The 20,585-nt window shown below is 45.5% G+C and overlaps 1 protein-coding gene across 2 annotated transcripts; it reads left to right on the top strand.

Moving 5' to 3' along the window:
• Positions 1-2,814: 2,814 nt before the first annotated feature.
• On the top strand, positions 2,815-10,024 carry LOC120809706 (carbohydrate sulfotransferase 1). Of its 2 annotated transcripts, XM_040163716.2 has the most exons (3): positions 2,815-3,026; positions 7,570-7,741; positions 8,442-10,024. In XM_040163716.2, exons 1-3 carry the CDS (start codon positions 3,024-3,026, stop codon positions 9,566-9,568), a joined length of 1,302 nt encoding a protein of 433 aa, XP_040019650.1. In that variant the 5' UTR covers positions 2,815-3,023; the 3' UTR covers positions 9,569-10,024. The 2 variants fall into 2 exon arrangements, with proteins under 2 accessions (XP_040019650.1, XP_077939153.1); XM_078083027.1 differs by lacking the exon at positions 2,815-3,026 and having other exon boundaries at positions 7,401-7,741.
• Positions 10,025-20,585: the final 10,561 nt, after the last annotated feature.

Raw genomic sequence — 20,585 nt, 5'->3', positions numbered from 1 at the left:
AGGGATTGTCTGCGGGCTAAACAAATTCGTGCCAGATGATGTTCTTCTCCCTTAATAGCCTGTTGAAGACGGAGCACAGGGCAGCCCAGTCAGGAGTTCTCTGTGCTTCACGATAACAGGCAACCAAAGTGACTCAGACACTGAGTCTGATTGGGGTCAGAATCATTGAATTCAGATATGACCTCAAGGGATGTTAGACTCATAGAAAACTCCATATCTTACCAACATGGATCTTTTATGCGAAGTATTAAACATCTTTTAATTCAATTTTAAGAAATAGACATTATTTTTGGTGTTAGTGTTAGTGTTACATGGATGCCCTGCGATTGGCTGGCGACCAATCCAGGATGTACCCTGTCTATCGCCCGAAGTTGGCTGGGATGGACTCCAGCCCCCCCGCGACCCTGTGCGCAGGATAAGCGGTTTGACAATGGATGGATGGATGTTACATGGATAATTTCACTAACACATTAGTGAAACAATCATTTCCCTTTTTAATACAGAGGAAAGCGATCTTTTGGTTAAATGCTGGCCAGCATTACAAATAAAAAGATAGGAAAACATTACGCTAAATGTGCCCAAAAATACAATCCATTAATATGTATTGTGTGCAGTCAGAACAAAATAAACTAATGGAAATTCCCTGTTAGTTAATGCTCACATTGAAGAAATATTCAAATCATTAGATATCAAATCAATTTGCTGGCTATTTTGTAAATGAAAGAGAAAGGAGAGAAATATTAGCTGTAATATCCGAAAGAACCAAAGCTTCTGTCGAGTTCTGAGTCAGTCGGAAGCTTAGCTGAACGCAAGCACGTAACGCGCTTAGTAGCTTGTTTAACGTGTGTATCGGCTGTTTGGGAAGAATAAACACAGACTTCAAAATACGTCCAGAAGCACCAAATGTTGCACCAATGACGCACGGTAAAAGCTTACAGTGCTTTCTGAAACAGCCTGTGGTCTGAACTCACGTTTGGAGGTGATGAGGTTAGAGGTTAGCGGCCTGTTGCCTTTGACCAGTGCGGCCAAAGTGTTTCCTCCTGCGGCCGTATAGCCGTACATGTACCGATATGGACGGATAAGCACAGCGAGGGTCTGCTTTTGTTCATCTTCACTCCCTCAAATGAGAGGAAGCTTCTTGAAACAACTCGCCTTCCTGCACAGGAAGGTCCCTGACTCCTGAGTCAAGCTGATGAACGATAATCTGACTGGCGGATACCATCTTTTAAAGGAAAGAGGAAGTTGCCAAGGGAGCCCAGATATAGAAAAGCAGTAATTGAGCTAAGGAGACAAGGTCATCCCGACCAGCTGCATTTCCATCCCCTTTATGATGAAAGACTGCTGTATTTATGTTAAATATTGGATTCGGGTTGGACCACAGAAATGTTGGGGAGAAAGAGTGCAGATTAGAGAGGCATTTGTTGGGGAAAAGGAAAGGCGCTCCGAGTCTCCAATGTGCATCGGATGTTATCCGCTTGTGCGTCGTGAGGAGTGTGTAGGCTTCGCTAAACACGGAGGACCGATGAGGCTTCGGATTTCCCTTTCCAGAAATTTCCACCTATCTTCTTATTGCCTGCCTCAAATCTCACCCAGGAGCTGTGGGGGCGTTCGGCTGCCGGGAGCCGGGGGAATCGACGCCGTAGGCAGGCGGAGCGAGGGTTCAGCGGCGAGGCGCGGAGGACGCTGGGAGTTCTTGGCAGCTCGTCGTACATTGTGTGTGCTTGTACGAGAAGACCTTTGGCTAGTGAAGTGCCTCAACCCTCTATCTCCGGAAAAAGCCCGGTCTGTATCCAGGTAGACCTCCTCTAGCTCTTATATATGAGATCATTTCTTACCACCTTTTAGTGGAAGCACTGCCAGAAATGCCCCAACACAGGTGAGGTGGGCCGATCCACAGCTGCAGCTAATCGGCTTAAACCTTGCAACAGCAGAAATGACGCGAGCGCGAAACTGAAACGCACCGACGACAGCGGCGTTATTTCGCCAATCTGTCTGCACGTCAGTGAAGACACACTTCAGCCAGCGTGACTCTGCCACAGCGGGAGATGAAGCTGCAAGAGAGCAAACAGAATCGACCCCCTATTCCCAGGAGTAATAGAGCTGTCAAAGGCCAAGTCTGACCCCGCAGTACACCTCGGGGGGGGGGGGGCAATGATGTGGCACCTATCCCTTCACACTGCGAGTCTGCAGCACAGTGAGGGAGGAGGGGGAGGGGGAGGGGGGGCACACACACATCGGATGATAGCAGTCATCCTCACTGGAATGAGGAAAAATAGAGGTCATTGTGCCACTGTTATCTCGTGGGAGAAGTGTGTGTGTGTGTGTGTGTGTGTGTGTGTGTGTGTGTGTGTGTGTGTGTGTGTGTGTGTGTGTGTAACCCTGTAGAGAGCGTGGCAGTGACAGAAAAAGGGAGGAATGACAATTATGGTGGGAAATGATTGTTGATGCCCGGCTTGAGCTGATGGAACCTGCCTGGAGGAAATATGGGAAGCGTCTGGTCCTCACCTGCAAACACATGAAATAATGATGGCAAAACAAGCAGCTATTCTTCTCCTTTGTCTCTTATTATTTATTTTTTTGCGAGTCAGATACCTCACTATGTCAGTTATGTTTACTGGCTGCTAAGATAAGATGCATCTCCAAGACGCTGTGACACGTACCCTACGGCATCGGAGCGTAATGCACGGCAAGGCAATCTTGCATCCAATCTAGAGACTCCGGTAGTCGGTGCGGTCTCCGGAGGGGTGAGACACGCATCCTCGCTCTGCCTCTCTCTCTCTCTCTCTCTCTCTCTCTCTCTCTCTCTCTCTCTCTCTCTCTCTCGCTCTGTCCACGGCGCATCTCCAGCTCTGAATCCACTTCGGCTCTGGACACACCGGCGGCAGCGCTTGTGGCGCGCGCCCGCACACACACACACACACATACACACGCGCGCGCACACACGCGCGCACACAATTTAAAAGATGCAGCGCGGAGGACGGGATCTGCCGTAGAAGTCGCTCCGTACCTGACCGAGTGCGTTCATGGTAAGGCAATATTATTATTTTGTATCTGTTGCATTTTACGCGCAGCGACGTGCGGGGGGACGCGCTTTGTCCATCTGAGACGCTCGAACCCGACGAAGAGTGTCACGATAGTGATGCTGTGAGGGGTGAGGACATCGTCGTTACTCCACACAGCGAGCCAAAGTGTGTGAGCGGTACTTGAGGGGGAGTTTAAAGTGACCCGGTCTCACTTTATCGCCTTCGATGCTCCACGCGGCCGTATGGATGTCAAGATATGTTTGTTTTAACCGGTTGACGTTATTTAAAGAATGATGCTATTGTTTTTAATTTAGTCGTAAGTAATTTAGTTAGTTGGGTGTAAATCACTGCAAATATTTCACTATTTCCCGAAACAAATGTTTGCTCGTTGTTACTGCAACAACCGGGATTTCAACGTTGATTTTTAATTTAATTGTAAATTAGTTGATGTTCGCTCTTCACAAACGAATTTACTCGTCACAAAACACCATTCTGTTTTAAAATGTTCAATTTAAAGGTTGAAAGAGAGACGATATGCATAGTGGTTGCCTTGAATGTAATTCCCCCAAATCATATCACACCGGACGTTATTCATTTTTCATTAAAAAATGTAATTAATATGGAACCATAGACTGTGCGCTGCCAACAAAGCTCCCACGACATCGTAATGAGATCACATTCTGTCTGTGTGATCCACGCCAGTGTGTCCACTGGTGGAACACGCGTGCGCATGCGCAGGTCCTTAAACTTTGAAAGTTGCATTGGCCTGGAAATTCGACTGTGCTCTAACGAAGGGAAGTCACTCTACTATGTACTTTGTAAGTACTTTAAACTACTTTATTCCAAAAGTGCCAATCGGAATCATATCATCATTCTATCCTGCTGACGATGTGGGCGGGCTGCTGGTTTGTGGTGTAAGCATGTTGTGCAGGCATGGACCTGTGTTATTGGTAACAACTGGTTTTATGGGATGTGGTTGTTATCAAATTTGTTTTTGTTTTTATATGCAGAATACACCGAGAAAGCGAGTAGGGCTACAGTAAAACACATTGTCCACATCTTTGTTTGCATAATACAAACGATTATTCTGTGTAATATTCCAGTGAGCATCTTCCAGGGAATAGATGTTAACAAATAGACTATGGTTACCGGCAAAAGGTATAACGGGCCAAAAGTGATTTTTAAAATCTCTTTTAATGTTTTTATTTACAGATGTTGTTGGAAAAACTGCAATAATGTTCTACTTTAGCATGACAGAGAGTCTGCTCTTTCACATAGAGGAACATGGCGTTCTGGGTCATCTGATAATCAAGATGTTTGTGCGTCAATGTTCATAATCTTGTGGTGCCAAAGATGATCGTCTACATCCGAGGCCGACTACTCCCACCTGTTTTTATCATGTTTATCTTCCAACTATATATTCCTGATGCGCATGACCTGTATGTGTGTCAACTCTTCTGACAGATGTCCGCCTTGAAAACATGGCAGACCACCTGAAACCTGCCCCCGTAGTGTCTTTGACGATGATATATTTTTTAGAAAGGAAAGGAAGATCCGGTTCAGCAAATGTGTCCTATCAACTGTAGTTGAATTTAAAGAACATTGTTCATGTTGTATTCATATTGCTGCTTATTAAATGCAAAAATAATTAGCGCATTTCACATTTTCACTTTTTTGTCCTGTAAGTAGAAACTGTTGATGTGTCACTATGACGACGTGTTTAATTGCTACTTCAAATGGTGCTGGAATATGGTTTAAACAAGAACATTCAATCAGTGTCTTCAAACAGTTAACCTTCACTTTTGAGTTAACTGTGAATGTGTTTTCTCACGGGGCTTTGTATGGATGTGAGCGACGACGGGGTCGGATCAAATTGCACGTTTCTCATGCTGTTCATTAATTTCCTCTGTGTAGCATCTTTATTTCGTGTGTGTGCTGGAGGAATCGTGTAGAATGGGATTCATCTTCTCCCCTATCACGGGAGCTCCTTTGTATAGCCCGGGGTCAGATGTAGATCCTCTGCACGCCGGAGCGGCTCCGCTCTGCTCTCCGCCTGTGGCACTCTGCATTTATGTACGCGCGCGCGCGCGTGTGTGTGTGTGTGTGTGTGTGTGTGTGATGTCGGTTGAGAGACAGAAAGAGCAAGAGGGACTAACTGGAGGCACAAAACTCTGTTCTTCAGGATTGATCGTTGCCAATAAACCACCTGACGCAGAAGGTCTGTGAGCACACAGGGGTGCCTTAATAGAAAAATCTTTGGCACTGTCATATCCCTCAATCCCAAATCCCTCAGTCCCAGCTGCATCGCTAACTTCTAACCTCATTTGTGGCCTTTATTTTCAACACAGGCAATTGCCTTGGCGGCGCCGTGCCCACGCGTCACTACCTCCATCACAGCTAGCTGAGTTAACTAAGCAACACCAACTGCTTCTGAATTTACAGCTCAAACCTGCCCTAGAAGCGTGTGTGCACAGACTAGTCTTTGATCGATCCTGCCCCCTGTGGGCTTTTAACCCCTGTAAGCAGGGTTATTTTTTCGGGGGTGGGGTGGGGGGCATGCAAAAGCTGAGACCATCTGAAGCTCGCGGTCCCTTTCCAACTGTTGACAGAGTGTCTATTATTCCTGCTGTGAGTCTCGTTATGGGAGGAGTCATAAGCCAGGGAGAAAAAGAGGACTTGCAAATCAAATTGCTTTAATCTATTGAAGCATCTGTCCTCATTCTCCGGAGGGCACCGGGGTGTGTAGCAGAGACTTCACTGAGTCCCCGATCCCGACTGGAGAGGAAAACAAAACCTGTCGCTGAGGAATTGTGTGATGTGCCTCGGTCAGCCAGCTGTGCAGTACATGTTGGGTATGGATGGCAGAACTGTCAAATTGAAAGAATTTTTTTTTTCCTCCCTTCTTTTCTCAAGTGTCAGAGATAGTAAGAAGCTTGATCAAAGTTTTGCATTATCTGCAGTCATTCATATCCTCCTATATTCAGATTTTTTTTTCTTTTCTTTAACATGCCGTGCAGCGAGAGAACAAAACATTTCAGGATCCCGAAAACTGTCATTCTGTCTGCAACCAACAACGTTTCGCCCCTGATGGTTTAATTCTGTGATTGCAGTTTTTTTTTTTTGTCATATTCAAACAGAATGGCTCATGATGTCGACTCGATTTCTTTTCCCCTCACCCACGGAGTAAATGTCTTTGGTTTTTAGCGCTGTTTGTGATTAATGGAACATCAAAAGCCGATCTGAGCTCTGTGTGATACATTCCTGAGGATATGAGTCTGCTAGGGACACATAAACATCATTAATGAACAAGAGGCAGACCGGAGAGAGATAGAGTGACAGGGAAAGTGCGAGAAGATGCAAACAGGAAGGTGATATTTATTTTTGTCAGTAATACGACATATACCTGTGGTTTTGATTATGATTGCCTTAGTGAGTGATGGAGACACACTTTGCACCCAGGGATCTGCTGTGATTACCTACCATCAGTTTGGTGCGAAGGGACAAATGGATAGCAGTACCTTTTTTTTTTCAAAATCCATTTGGAAAATCACATCTCCCCATGGCTCTTTCATGCCCAGTAGCAAAAAAATTGGAAGTGTACAAAGGAAACTTCTCCACTCATCTATATGAAGACAGCTATATTTATCTTGGTACGTAGCTCTCTGCTAGGCTTAGAGGCTTAATTACCCAGAAGAGAAGGAAAGCAAAAATGAAATGCAATATGCACGTGTGCACAGAATATCTGGAACAGTGGAGCTGTAGATGGGAAATTATTGCTAACATTTCGCCGTAAAGGCCTGACCTTTGTGTTTTTCTGCAGAACAAATCGGCAGATCCTTTAGGAAACAAACGCAGAACCAGTTTATGTTGAGCTTCTAACATCGGCTTCTATATTTCTTGTAGAAATTCGCAAAATGAGCTGTCTGTTTGCTTTGTTTGTAGAGAAAAAGAGAGCAAACTCTCATCCATTTTGCATTTTTTTTTAAAGAAAGAGAGACATGTGTACTCAATGAATCATTTACATTACGGTAAATTATTTTATCTGCTTACTAAAATCCAACTAAAAACTGTAAACCTGGGAAGACAGGTCTTTGCTGTTTTTTCCTGTTCGACAGTCACACAATTTGTCTACCAAGACCTCTAAGGCTCACCAATCAACATGACATTTTATTAACCGAGCTGTGAAGGTTTGACGTTGTCATCTTTGCAAAGAGCGAGTGTTTCACCCAATTTCCTTCTTTATGCTAAGCCAAGTTACAGAAAGGAGAGTGTTGTCCTTTTTCAGCAACTTCACTAGAAAACCCTGTCAAACAAATTGTTGGGAAATTGTTCATATTCTTAACTGGCAAGGGGAAACCTCAAAGGGAAAAGTTTATGTGACATACTTTCTCCTGTTGTAGTGCCCTTGAGCAAGAATTGCTCCAGAAAAGAGGAAGGCTGCAGACGTACAGGAGTAGGAGCTGCACACGTATGAAGCTGAGAAAAAAAAAAAGCATCAAAATGAAATCTCATTATGTGTGTCTCCGTGCCTCCCCGCCGGCGTCAGCGTGTAGGATGCAGAGCCAGAGGGGGGGGCGGGATGGAGTGCTCCTGGAAGACGGTGCTGCTCCTGGTGTGCGCGTCTCTCGGGGTCCAGTACACGGCCATCCGCACCCTGAGGGACTCGCTGTCTGGGCCCTGTCAGGGAGCCTACCGCTGCCAGACCAGACACCACAGAGGTACGCCTCCATAGCCAGACAGGATTGTCCCACATGTGTGTGTAGCTGTCGGTGTGTGCAGATACAAGCTCGTGTGTATTCCAGAAATGTGCGAGAACAGCTCATGAAGCAAAGGTAGGGTGGAATAAGTTCATTGTTAGTATTTGTAAAATGTTAACCGTGTGACTGAAAATCAAGAAAAAGAAAAGAAGATCATTAAACAAGGGAATTCCTAACAAGTGGGGAGCATAGCGAAATTTAATGTGTCATTTGTTTTACAATTATCCTCCAATTTATCTCCATTAATCCCCTCTCATAGTGCAGCTGTAGCTGCGGCTCCTGTGTGTTGCAATCAACTCCTCATCAGCAGTAATTACACGTTAGCTATTTGCACTATATTTAGAGATCCGCCATTTCATAAGCCCCTTCGGTAACCGCCAGCAGACAAGCAACTTACTCAGGCATGTTTACCCTCTTAATTATTAAAGCTTTATTGGCTTGATTCAGTAGTTCGGTTTTCACCCGGACTGAATTGTGATGAAAACCGACATCTTCACTTTTACGAGCTGAAGTAACTCCTCTAGAATAACTGAAATAACTTGGTTTAACAAGTTGTGTTTTTGTTTTGTATATTGGTTAATAAGCCTGTTTTAAGACGACACCCCGCAACCGAAAATAAGTGTCACGTGTCAATTAACTTTGTTGTTCTTCGTCCTCCCAGACTCCAGGTGGAGAGCCTTGTGTGACGACAGCTGGACGCCCGGCGATTCACCTCGGAAGCACATCCTGCTGTTTGCCACCACGCGCAGCGGCTCCTCCTTCACCGGGCAACTCCTCAACCAGCACCCGGGCATCTTCTACGTCTTTGAACCTCTCTACCACGTCCAGCAGGCGTTCACCAACTCCAGCAGCAGGCTGCGTCGCACGCTGGACCGCCGGGCCCTGCTGGGAGCCTACAGGGACCTCCTCCTCAACCTGTACACCTGTGACCTTCACTTCATGGAGAATTACATTCGCCCCGAGCCCCAGGACCACGTCACCAACTCCTTTTTCCGCCGAAGCTCCAGCCACGCTCTCTGTTCCCCTCCCGTGTGCCTGAACGGGGGCGGCGCGGCGGGCTCGGCTACGCCTGACGAAACCTGGTGTCCCAAGAAGTGTGGGGCCCTGAACCTCACGCTGGCCTCTGTGTCGTGCCTGTCAAGGGAACATGTGGCCATCAAGACCGTGCGGGTCCCTGAGGTGGGGGACCTGCGCACCCTGACGGAGGACCCACGTCTGGACCTGAGGATCGTCCACCTGGTGAGGGACCCCCGAGCCGTCCTCGCCTCGCGCATGATGGCCTTCTCGGATCAGTTCCGCGCTTGGAAAATATGGAACGCCACGGGACGGCAGCCTCGATACGTGGACCTGACGCAGATCACCAGCACCTGCAAAGACATGGCGGCCTCTGCAGAGACAGGGCTGCAAAGGCCCGCGTGGCTGCGGGGACGCTACCTCCTGGTGCGATACGAGGACCTGGCGTTCAATCCGAGGGACAAGGCCGCCGAGATCTACAAGTTCGTGGGGCTTGAGATGGAGGACAGGGTGCGAATGTGGATCGCGAACAACACCAAGAGCAACGCGCCGTCCCCTTCAGAGTGGAACTACAGGTACTCCACCGCCAGGGACTCCAGGGCGACGTCGGAGAGCTGGAGGCTTCGTCTGGGCTTTGACATCGTGAGGGCCGTGCAGAACCTGTGCAACGACACTCTGGCCCTGCTGGGATACAAGCAGGTTCACTCTGCCGCCGAACTCAGAAACCTGTCTCACAGTTTAGTGGAACGCAGGACCTTTAAGCCCACGTGGTAGATGATATAAAAAGTAAACAAACAAGAAAATGTTTATTTATTACAGCTGGCTTTCTTCTCTGTCATGATGCTGATGAAATGAATGTAAATTATCTAATAATTCCTGAAGTGAGTTAAAATCACTTTTTTAAATGGTTTTGTTATTAAAAGTGCCAAATGTCAAGTGTGTGTTACACACAAAGGTCAATTGATTGATGTTGTATGTGTTGAAAACACAACATGTTTAGCAAAACACTGAATCATGATGAGATATTACACTGTTTGTTATGTTATTCTTTTGTCCATATATAAATCCTCAGCAGCACACAGATACATTTTATGTTAGGATGTTGAGAATACGAAAACATTCATTATTTTTTAGTGCAAATGTTAAGACAGGATGTGTTTGAACATTTTTTTGTCAGTGTATTTTCTAGACTTTTTAAAAAATAAATTATTCAAATGTAGGGAAACAGAATGGTACAAATTGTCTTTTTATTCATGTGGCATGTCTTTTATTCAAATTTCAATGCGGTTGAACAAATGTGTTTCCAACTCAAAAGAACCCATGCCGCTCCCACGTTAATTAATTTTGACCCTGAACAAGAATAATACCTGGATCATTCAGGCGGGCCAGCTGTTTGCAGTGGAGGACGTTTAGAGATTAGACAGTTGCGGGTTCTCTGCCAGTTCCCCTATTTGAAATTGGTCGTTATGTCTCACAGAGAGAGGAAGTCTGCCATCTCCAGGCACCAGCCTATTCATCTCCATGCAGAGCTGCTCTGCTGGGATAAATGTTGGAAGTATTTTCTAAGGAACTCATTGCATGACTCATTTCTTCCCTTTCAAATCCTTGCATCTACTCACGGAGGCTGCAAGCCGACTGCGAGCTATGAGCTCTAATGCATTAACCGGCGAAGAGAGCCACTGCAGGGAAAGTATCTTACACAAGTGAGTTGGTCATGCTGTTCTGTCGGCACCATTACATTTGAGGTGAAATTGTCCCTTTAATAATGTACTTTTAGACACCCCATCCCCTCCATTCTTCTTGTAGCGGCCCTATAGCCGCTGACACCGGGGATATCTCGGTGCAGACCACACAATTCACCTACACATCCAGCTGAAGAGAAACAGGATTTAAGATGCATGAAGCGGAGATAGTCCGTCTCTCTTTGAACTTAATCTGCAAGGCTACACAAACTGGCCATAAAGCAAAGCTTTATGACACCCGGGGAGATGTGCTTTATCGTTTTTTCCACAACCACCCTGACGCACAAAGTGACCTGAGTCAGCCGTCGGTTATAGTCAATACAGGCAGCCTCTTTCCTTCTCCTTCATTGTGCTGACTAGTTTAAGTCTTACGTGTGTAACAAATATGAGATGCACGCTACTATTAGGAAAAATTTAAATAGCACACTGCTAATCTCCACTAGCGGTCCCTAGACTGTTTTCTTTGACACGCCCAAAGCCCTTCTGATAAACTCAAACACAGAGGGAGGACTGCGACATAAATGGCGGCGCAGCAGTCAGAGGAAGACTACGTGTAAGAAATAAAACAATAAAACAATGTAGAACCAAAAATCACATAAAAAAAAGCTCATTTCCAGAACCCAGTTCACCAAACTAAATCGGACCGGGCCCCTATCTGACTCGCCGGGACCTACTTCTCCACCTTGGAGATGTAACGGAGCACCACCACCTTCCTGTTCGTCCTTTTGTACCCACTCGTTGACGAGATGAGGTCCAGGTGTGTCTCCTGTCCTCACTTCTCCCTGAAGGGTGGAAGCCTTGTGGCTTAAACATATACTCCACTATTCTGTCCTTCAGAGCCTTACAATTATTTCTTTATTGAAATATTTAAACCCAAACCAAGTTATTTTAACTGTCCATTTCCTTTAGCTACTTTAAGCTAACCTATTTAGACGTATCCTTTATAAGATCCTGTAAATGGTTTGTGTGCATGAGGTCAGCCGGCACGCTGACATGTTACACACAGAGTTTATGTATTTGCATCTTTGGGAAACAAAAATAATCTCCCCTGCTGTATGTACTCATACAGTGTAAAGTTCAGGCTTCAGATCCCTGCAACCACCGCACTCAGACCCAGCATGAACCAGCTTCCAAAGATGTTTCGATAAGCACCTTCTTGACCTTCGAGCAGCACTGTTGTGTCAGTCAAATAAGCTCCATCACGTAAATGGCCCCTCCGCTCTGCCCCCCGACACCTGTCTGTAATCACCAGCCTCCGCCATCCGCTGCCGGTGATGAGATGTGGGAGTGAAGCAGGTTGTGAAACGTCCTTGGAGTTGCTCCCCCAGCTGCAGGTGTGTCATGCAGGTTCATTATCCCACAGTCGATTCTTTATAGTCCTTATCTTGGGCAAGCAGCCAGAAAGTAGTCAAACTATGAGCCCCCTCGCCGTCAACGCTGACACATAACCGCGCGTTTAGAACACAATCGATGTACACGGTGCACTGGAGCACGCGTAAACACGCGTGTGCCTGCATGTTCGTGCAGTGTAATGGAGATGTGGCTACATGAGAAAGGTCACCCCGCAGCAGAGACGCAGAGGAACACTTCTGATGCTCTGTGCTCGCCTTATGAAAAAGCATTGATTTAAAAAAAACGCCAACGCCCGGTGAGAAGAACATGCAGCATATTGACGATCCTGTTAAAAAGGGCTTCAGGATATTGGAAAAATCCTGTTGATGACCAGAGAAACAACCCCTATTCCTATTTTGTATCAGACGTACGTCAGCTGTTATTATATTTATACTATAATAAAGTGCTATAAGCTACTGTAGGCTGGCTATAATTCCCCACGAGCTAAGTGCATACGTTGTATCGTTTGTCTGTCTGAATGTCTTCTATAAAAATGCTGAATGTAAAAGTCCATCCCTGAAAATTTAAACTCAGCATGCCGTTTATGGAGAGATAAGGGAATGCATTGAAGACACAATATCTCTATTACTGGAGCCCTGAGCAGACATCAGCCTGTGTCACAGCCATCATTGGAATGCTGTTACACAGTACAGATACACACAAATGCACTCAAGCCGCTGCTGTGCGTGTGCGCACTTGCTCTCCAGAGGCCGTCTTTACGTCTTTCTTCACATCTTTAATCATTAAAGTTGGATTTTTAGGACATCCGTGCACAGTATTTCTTTCTAGCACAAGTCCAACCCCGGCTTATTTGTTTCCCACTGGTAAGGAACTTTCACAGTGAGCATCAAAAGGCCAGCAGGCGGAGCTGCATGTTGGCTCCTTAACTCCTTAACTCAAGGTAAAAGCAAACAGCCCCCCCCTGCGTCAAACAAGCACTGTCAGCATTATCACACACTGCAGGTTTAGAAGACACTAGTAAACCTCAACAAGTATTGAATGAGTGAATAAGCCTCAGCAGCAATACATTCAAGTCCCATATGCATGTCTGATGGAGGTCGGAGACCCTCGTAACTGTCAGTGAGATACAAAAGTGAAATATTCAAACGATCTGTGCTTCATCGCCCTATTGGTTGCATTTTACAATCCAAGATATCCATAGATATTTCAAAATTGAAAAAGCGTTTTTAGCTTATAAAATGTATGGGCTATTTTGACGTTGTTTTTCCCATAATGCTCAATGAAGCAGTCATTGGCGGTCTGGCAAGAGAAAGAGAATTAGCAACGGCATCAAGCAGCATGCGTGTAACAACATTCCTTCTGAGGCTCCTCAACTAATTAAGTAATATTAACACAGTCTTTGTGATGTAAACAATCCTCAGATCCTTTACTTAGTTACTGTGAGAAACTTATAACTGGTGTGGTGAAAATGTTCCATTACTGTCTACGCTTTTCTTTGAGTCCCGGGGACTTGGTGGAAATAAAGGTCGTAGAAACCCAAATGGTTAGTCGGGCGAGAAGAGGCACACACAGTGTGTGGAGCGAGCACACTGACAAACAGAGTGGAAACTCCCGTCATATGCCACAAAACTCCCCTCGGGGGCAGGCGCCTTGAAACCAAAGAATATGAAGCTGAAAACCGCCTCTTCCTGCGGACGAACAGAAGACAACAGGAGTGCAAAAAGGTCAACAGGAAGAGCGGGTAATCACTTGACCACAGCCCCATACCAAATGGCATTTTCCACTGCTGTCTCTTAGTATTTAAAGGGAGATATTATGAAAATTCTACTTCCTCTACAGGTTAATGTGGCTGAAGTAAGGCGGAAACCCCAAATACAAGTATGAGTCTTAAAATAAGTACGATATGTCTCCTTTAAATGAGTGACCGAGGGGGCGAGTGTGACTCGGGGGGAGGTCACGGTCATCCTTTAATGAGATAACCGGTGGTTCAATCTCCGGCTCCGCTTGTTTCCGATTGTGGACGTGGCCTTGGGCGAGGAGACACTTAACACACAAATTGTCCTCGTAGCTGTGACTACGGTGTATGAATGTTGGTTACTGAGGGGCAGGTCGCACGTTAGCTCCTGCCATCAGTGTGCGAATGAGTGAGTGTAGTCTTGAAGCGTTTTGAGTGGTTGGAAATTGAGAAAAAGCCCCGTAGAGTCCGACCATTTAGCATTTAACAGGCGGAGCGCGGTGCGGGTTCGGGCCCATATCTGTGACTGATACACAATTGAGGTTTTTCAAAGGTTGACAGACAGCTCTCATCCAAACCTGCGCAGCTTCAGCGGTCCAGGAAAATGCACTCACTCTTATTTTAAATGAAGGCACAGAAAATCAAATCTCAAAGCCCAATATAATCTAACAACTAGATTGCTAATGTGGTAGAGATTATTGCTCAATATCCTTGTGAGAAATCAAAAGTATCTTAAGGTTTGATTAAGTATTCATCACGAGATAAGATATGCTAAACATGAAGAGTATACAAGCCACCAAACCGTGAGCATTAAGTGCAACAGGAGTGATGGTACAATTGAGTGTTCCTTCTCTTCGAGAGGAGCGAGGCGGTCTGACACCCTTCCTGGTGTAAAGAGAAGCACCAATTCACATCTGAGTGTCCATGTTGTCCAATCAGAAGGACAACTGTGTACAGAAGAGCTGGGGCTGGAAGCGGATGCTGCAGGAATGCATACTTCACCCCCCCATCCTCCACTCCGCCACCACGGAACGTCATGTTTGACGGACAGTTCGAAGATAAACAGATCAATACATCGAGAACACATTAGTTCCAGTGATGGAAACACTGCTGCCACAGTTAATTAGCTTCAAGCAAGTAGAAAGGTCACAAAGTTCATGAGGTTAATTTTTCCCTGACCGCTAACCGCCTGAGGATGATGTTAGCAGAGGAGGAAACAAGCTAAAACAAGTGGTTTCAATGACCAAGACTAAAGTCTGAAGCCTAAGGACCTAAATATCCATAGATGAAGATGCTCTAAGAACCCCCCCCCCCACTCTCGTCCAATAAATGGATGATTTGTTGACATTTTGAAGAACGCCGCTGAGTGAAACGATGGCGCGTGCTTTGGTTGGGTGCGCAGCGCCGGTTCGGGCCCCCTCGGCGTCCTCGGTGTGATCTCATGCAGTAGATCGGTCCGTCTGCCGCCGCTCAACCACACGCATCTTACCAGCCGGAGCCACGCTGCTCCAAAAGGATCTCACCCTGGAGGAGGCTCTTCCTTCCGAAAGGTTTTGGAAAACACTCAGATGTTTTAGTAGCCAGTACTGGTCTGCTGCCCCCCCCTCCTCTCTCTCTCTCCCTCCCCCACATCTTCCCTTCTTTTCATTCTCCCGGCTCCGCTTTCAGAAAACAGTAGGTGTGAAAATGTCTGTTGGATTCTCATATTTTCATTTTCTTTCATGGAATTCTTTAACAAAGGGAGGACGGAGGCGCAGCCTGAGGCGTGGGCCGCGGTGTCGCGAGGGACGCGAGGAGGAAGGTGTGATAACCACCCTGCAGGCTCAGAATGGAATCGCGTGTCATGCTTCTGCAGCCTCGGTCTGTGAGTTTGCATTTGGCCTCAGTTTTCGCCGGCCCACTCACCACAGCTCGCAGCATCCGGACAAAGACTCTCCCTTTTTTTATTTTTACCTGACATAATTTCATTGAACTATCATCCTCCTCTGTTTTCATTTCCCTTCCTCCGACTGCTCCCACGGAATACCTACGCTGTCAGCGCTTACTCAATGGATTCCCAACTTGCTTTAATTTGCACACTCATCCATAATTCACACCAACAGAGGGCAGCGAACAGAGCGGCATCCAGCCGGATTAAAGGACAAAGTACTGTATCCCCTCCTTTCAGTTTCATTTGAATAGATTTCATATTCATTGAAACTGCATATGAGACATCCAATTTCAATATGTTGAAAAGGAGCGGACTGGAAGCAGAAGAGGCGGCGGGGAGACGGACCCCGACTACAAACACATCACTGGGCTTTGAGCCGCTCGGGCGTCCCGAGGCGGCCGCTGATCCAAGACGACGTTGTCTTTCTCGAATATTGATTGTGTCTTTAGTACAGATGTAACGACTTCAAGACTGCTTTGTACAGTCGTGCAACTGCAGCCACCGTCAACGCCACAATGGTTCCATTTTGAAACGCAGAAGTTTCGCAGCGTTTGTTGCCGATCAATCGTTTTAGAAACCACAGAAATGGAGAGTTTGAAAACCATTGAAAAGGATGAAGTGGATCCCCTCGTTTAATAGTTGACTGGGTCCAAGCAGTCACAGCATGCCAGCCTTGATTATCGATCGACCACTGATTACCTTGTTGTCGCTGAAGTTAAATTCCACATTTTATAATTCTACTATGCAGCGGACGTCTGAAGTGGTGATTTGCGGCTTCGAGGACTTTTACTTTTTTTTTTGTCAATGCTAACTTAGTTCAGCACAGTGCGTAAACCGTATAAATTAAACACGTTTAAGATGAATTGCGAGCTGTTTCCATGTCTGAGCCAAGCCAACCCACTTCTAATTCCAGCCTCGTGCCAAACACTCACACACATTTTTCGCCCTCAGAAAAGAAAGCACTATTCTTTAATATTCCAGCGATGCTTTTTGGGGAACTCGGCATGCCGGCCTGCTTGTAAACCTCGGCCACTGGCTCTGCTCTCTCTTCCTTCTTCTCTTGTTGATCATTACACAGGCCCGGTCCCGTCCGTTCCTCGGGGCTGACATGTCCGCTGATGCTAACAAATGACGAGCGTCCCCACTGACAACGGGTCCATCTGTCTGTGTCAGAGTAATTGAATTTCATAAATGTAATCAGAGAGGTCTGTTATGAAGGGACCTGTTTGTGGACTCTCCTCTGCGTCACGGATGTGTGTTGTTCCCCGCACGGCGCACGATGTCTGCAGCCACATTAACGAGAGCGAGGGCAATTATCGCAAAACACAGATAGACATTAGTTTGGTATCTGAGCGAGTAATGAACAGAGCGCCATTTGTCTTGAAATCTAGCCGGAAGAGGAAGTTGCCAGTGGCGTGCAGGCTTGATTGATCTGGTGCTTGAAGGGCGATTGAGGCTACACGCTCCAGCGTCATGATGGTATCCTCTGGTTCGGAGAGGAATTGTGCTCAAAAGGTAGACCAGAAAATGTGATGTTACTCAAGGAAACGAATACGCTGAAGGCAATCTGCTATTTTTAATCAAAACAGAAGTAAAAATAAAACAACAACAATACTAAAGCCACTGGAGGTGAGTCGGATTTCTCCATTCATTATTTGCCAAAGCAGGGCCACAGAATTCCCACTGAGCAGCATGTGCGAATTCAGCATTAACTGTGTGTTCTGCTCAAACAGATGCTTCACAAGAAACCACATGCTCAATAGAAAGCGTCTAATTAGCTGTTAAATGAGCCGAGCCTTGACCTATGAAGCTCCCACGGAGGAGTAGTTAATCCCAGTTGACGCAGTTTGAGGAATTATTGATCCCGAGGTCCATCAAGCTTTGTTCCATGAGGATGCTATTGACAAAAAAAAGTCCTTCTACTCACAACTTGAAACTCTCTACGAAGAATAAAGAAGCAAAAACTCCACGTGTATCACAACGGATCACAACAGAGGGGGAACTGACAGGGCTGTCGGGGATTCTGGAAGACGGCGATCTAATTAGTTGCTATGAAGACCTTGGAAACTCCTTTGACAATCGTGCTCTCGATGGAGATAAGCTCAATCCCGAAGCTGCAGGGAGAAAATGGCTGAGATGCCGACTCTTCCGACGGCCACTGAAAGTACATTTTGTGCGGCACAATTTTTTGCCCCCCCTTGGAAAGCAGTCAGGCGGACAATTATGATTCTCTCGCGTTCAAATCCTCTTAGATTTAATTTCCAAAACAATTGATAGTTTGGCACATCTGCTGTGCCGTGGGACGCAACGCCTTGGATATGAAAAGTGCCAACATATGGCCGATTTAATTAATGTGAACCATCAAATTCTCTGCCTCTACGGTGACAGTTCAGTCTCGGTGGACCTTGCAGACCTCCTGCGTTTGAAGGATTCACAGGGGTTTCCCAGCCAATCAGCTCCTTTGGGTACAAAATCTAAATTAATTAGTGGGCTCTTTTCCCACTGGGCTCCACCTGCTCGCTCTCACAACCATCGGCTCTGGTTGAGGTTGCAAAACAACAAAGTTTCTACCTATGGCTTAACTTTCAGGAAAGAAAACACTTATTTTTTTAGACGCAGTCATTGCGTTTTTCAGACGAGATGGAGGAGCTTATTTCTCTGATCTCCCAGATCAATGAGTGTCATTTGAGATGCTGTTTGTCTTTTTTTACCCCTCTGTTCTGCTAAGGAGAGTGCTCCTTTAATGGATTTGAACACTAAACCGATAAAGGAGCATTTATTGGCTTATCAGGACAAATCACATTTTTGAGCAGGCTCTTAGAATCAGAGCCTCCGTCTGTAATGGGATGAAAATGGCTTTGTCTGAAATGGGAGTGTGTGAGTCCCCCCCGTTGCTAATAGAAAATATATATTCCAAAAGATATACCAGAAAAAAAAACGCTGGCTCCTGCACATGGTTTTGTTAAAATGTCATTAAAATGATTGAGATCTATTCCTGCTGGCGAGTTAAATCCCTCGGTGGCTGTTAACCCTTCGCTTACATAAATCAAAAGCTTAACTGTTCCCTTTGCAAAGTGCAACAAAAGATCCTGTTGTCTTGTTTGGGTGAATGCAATTAAAATAATCAAATAATGCATGTCTAGGCTCATCTTCTAAACCAGCACGTCCAAAGCATTAAGCTCAAACACGACTCTGCCTTTGGTGTGAACTGAACTGTCTGAATATACAACGTAACCAAAAATAGAAAAGTAATGAAATATTGAGATTTTATGGGGGCGAAAGAAATAACATTTTGTTTTTCCCCACGGTGGTCGAATGTGCACCAAATCAACCCACAAATTCAGGAGGAGAGTCGACGAGTACAAAAGAAACAACATCATCACTCACAGTCGGACAGGATGACGGCTATATTTAACTGCGCCATCATTTATGCAACATCTTTGAGTAATCAAAGCAGCTCACCCCCGAGGAAATGTAAGAAAAGCAGCATTGATTGGGGCGGGCAACGCGGTGCTCCGTCATTATCGACTTCACCTCGGTGGAAGGGAAACAACGTGACATACTATTCAGCCAGGAAACACAAAATACAAAACTGGATAATGCAGCCATCAAAAGGGTGTCAGCTAGGCACCGTTCGTGGGTGAATTTCAAACTGATGGTATTAAAAAAGCTCGCACAGATTAAATTCATCAAACTCATATTCAGAGCCATAATCATGTGTAACTCAGTGGAGCAAAAGAGGAAAATGAACAAGAACAAAGCCTAATTGATTTATTTTTTATTTTTTAGAATGAAGTCCATTCTCTGCTTTTTCAAAAGGGAAATAATAAATTCACTGATCAGAAAAAAGGGTTCAAGGATGGTCTGGCGGCCTTTGCACATTTCCATAGCAATACAATAATAGAAGGGCTTTTAGAAAAGAGGGATAGGGTCATATAAAAAATCACTAGTTCATTCCGCCTGAAAAATGAATACCAACCGTGTCAGCCACGCGACACATGAAAGACTTTCCATTATTTTGATAAACACCAAAAAGCCAGCAGAAAGGGACTGAATGGGAGGCTGGTGCTGACTGCTGAGCCTCTGAGTTACACAGCCCGGCTGTGAAATCTCAAGTAAAATATTATATATTTATATTATATGAGTAAATGTAGCCGCGTCCTAAAGAAGGCAGAAATTGTCACGGTGCAGAAACAATGTGATTCTGATGAGTGTGGCATTAGTGTGCGTGCGTGTAACACCCAGTAGCATTTAGAGAGTTTCGCTAGAAATCAAATCCTGAAACTGAGAATCATTGTATTTTCATTGGTTGAAATGGTTCCTTATATTTGAACGGGACCAAATGCAGAGTCTGCTATCTTTCACCTCCACGTTTCTGCAGTTGCCAGGACACCAAGCACTCGCTCCAGAGAGAGACTCCCCCATCTCCCATCAGCCACGAGCTAGTGATGTGTGCCTGAACTCAGTCCCCCCCGTGTTAAAGGTTGTAGTATCGATCGGTTCAGAGGTTATTGGTGATTTCTTTAAACGTTTCACCCAACAAGCTTACACGCCTATTTATTGCGTCAAAAACAGCCGCCTGCTGTGGCAAGAAAGGACAAAAAGCAGCAACGTTGACTTAAAACCAAAACAATATCTGGCGCTGAGAGGCTCTGTAGACCTGAGAGGAGGTAGAGTCGATCAATACTTCAGTGTCGGCTTGTTCACATATGCATTCATTTCAAAAACAAAACAAATATATAGCGTGCAGCTGCTTTAACGGTGATGGAAATCTTATATTATTGTATAGATATGCCAGCCCGCTCAATCAAAAGAACATCTACACATCCTGCGCTGCGAAACTAAAAACACACCTCTACCGACTTTACCGTGAGCAGGTAGCCCTTGTGAGAAAAGGTATCTTGAACCTGCTTTGAGATTAAGCATTTATTACTAAAGAATACAGAAATCATCAACACAAGTCGTAAGTACAGACAGAAGTCAAATAACTACAATTCACCTGAAAAGGGGCAGGATTGTTCCTTCCGACAA

Source organism: Gasterosteus aculeatus, chromosome X (genome assembly GCF_964276395.1).
Source record: "Gasterosteus aculeatus chromosome X, fGasAcu3.hap1.1, whole genome shotgun sequence".
Lineage (NCBI taxonomy): Eukaryota > Metazoa > Chordata > Actinopteri > Perciformes > Gasterosteidae > Gasterosteus > Gasterosteus aculeatus.
The sequence above is the reverse complement of the archived record's forward strand: the minus strand, read 5'-3'. Positions and strand labels throughout refer to the sequence as shown.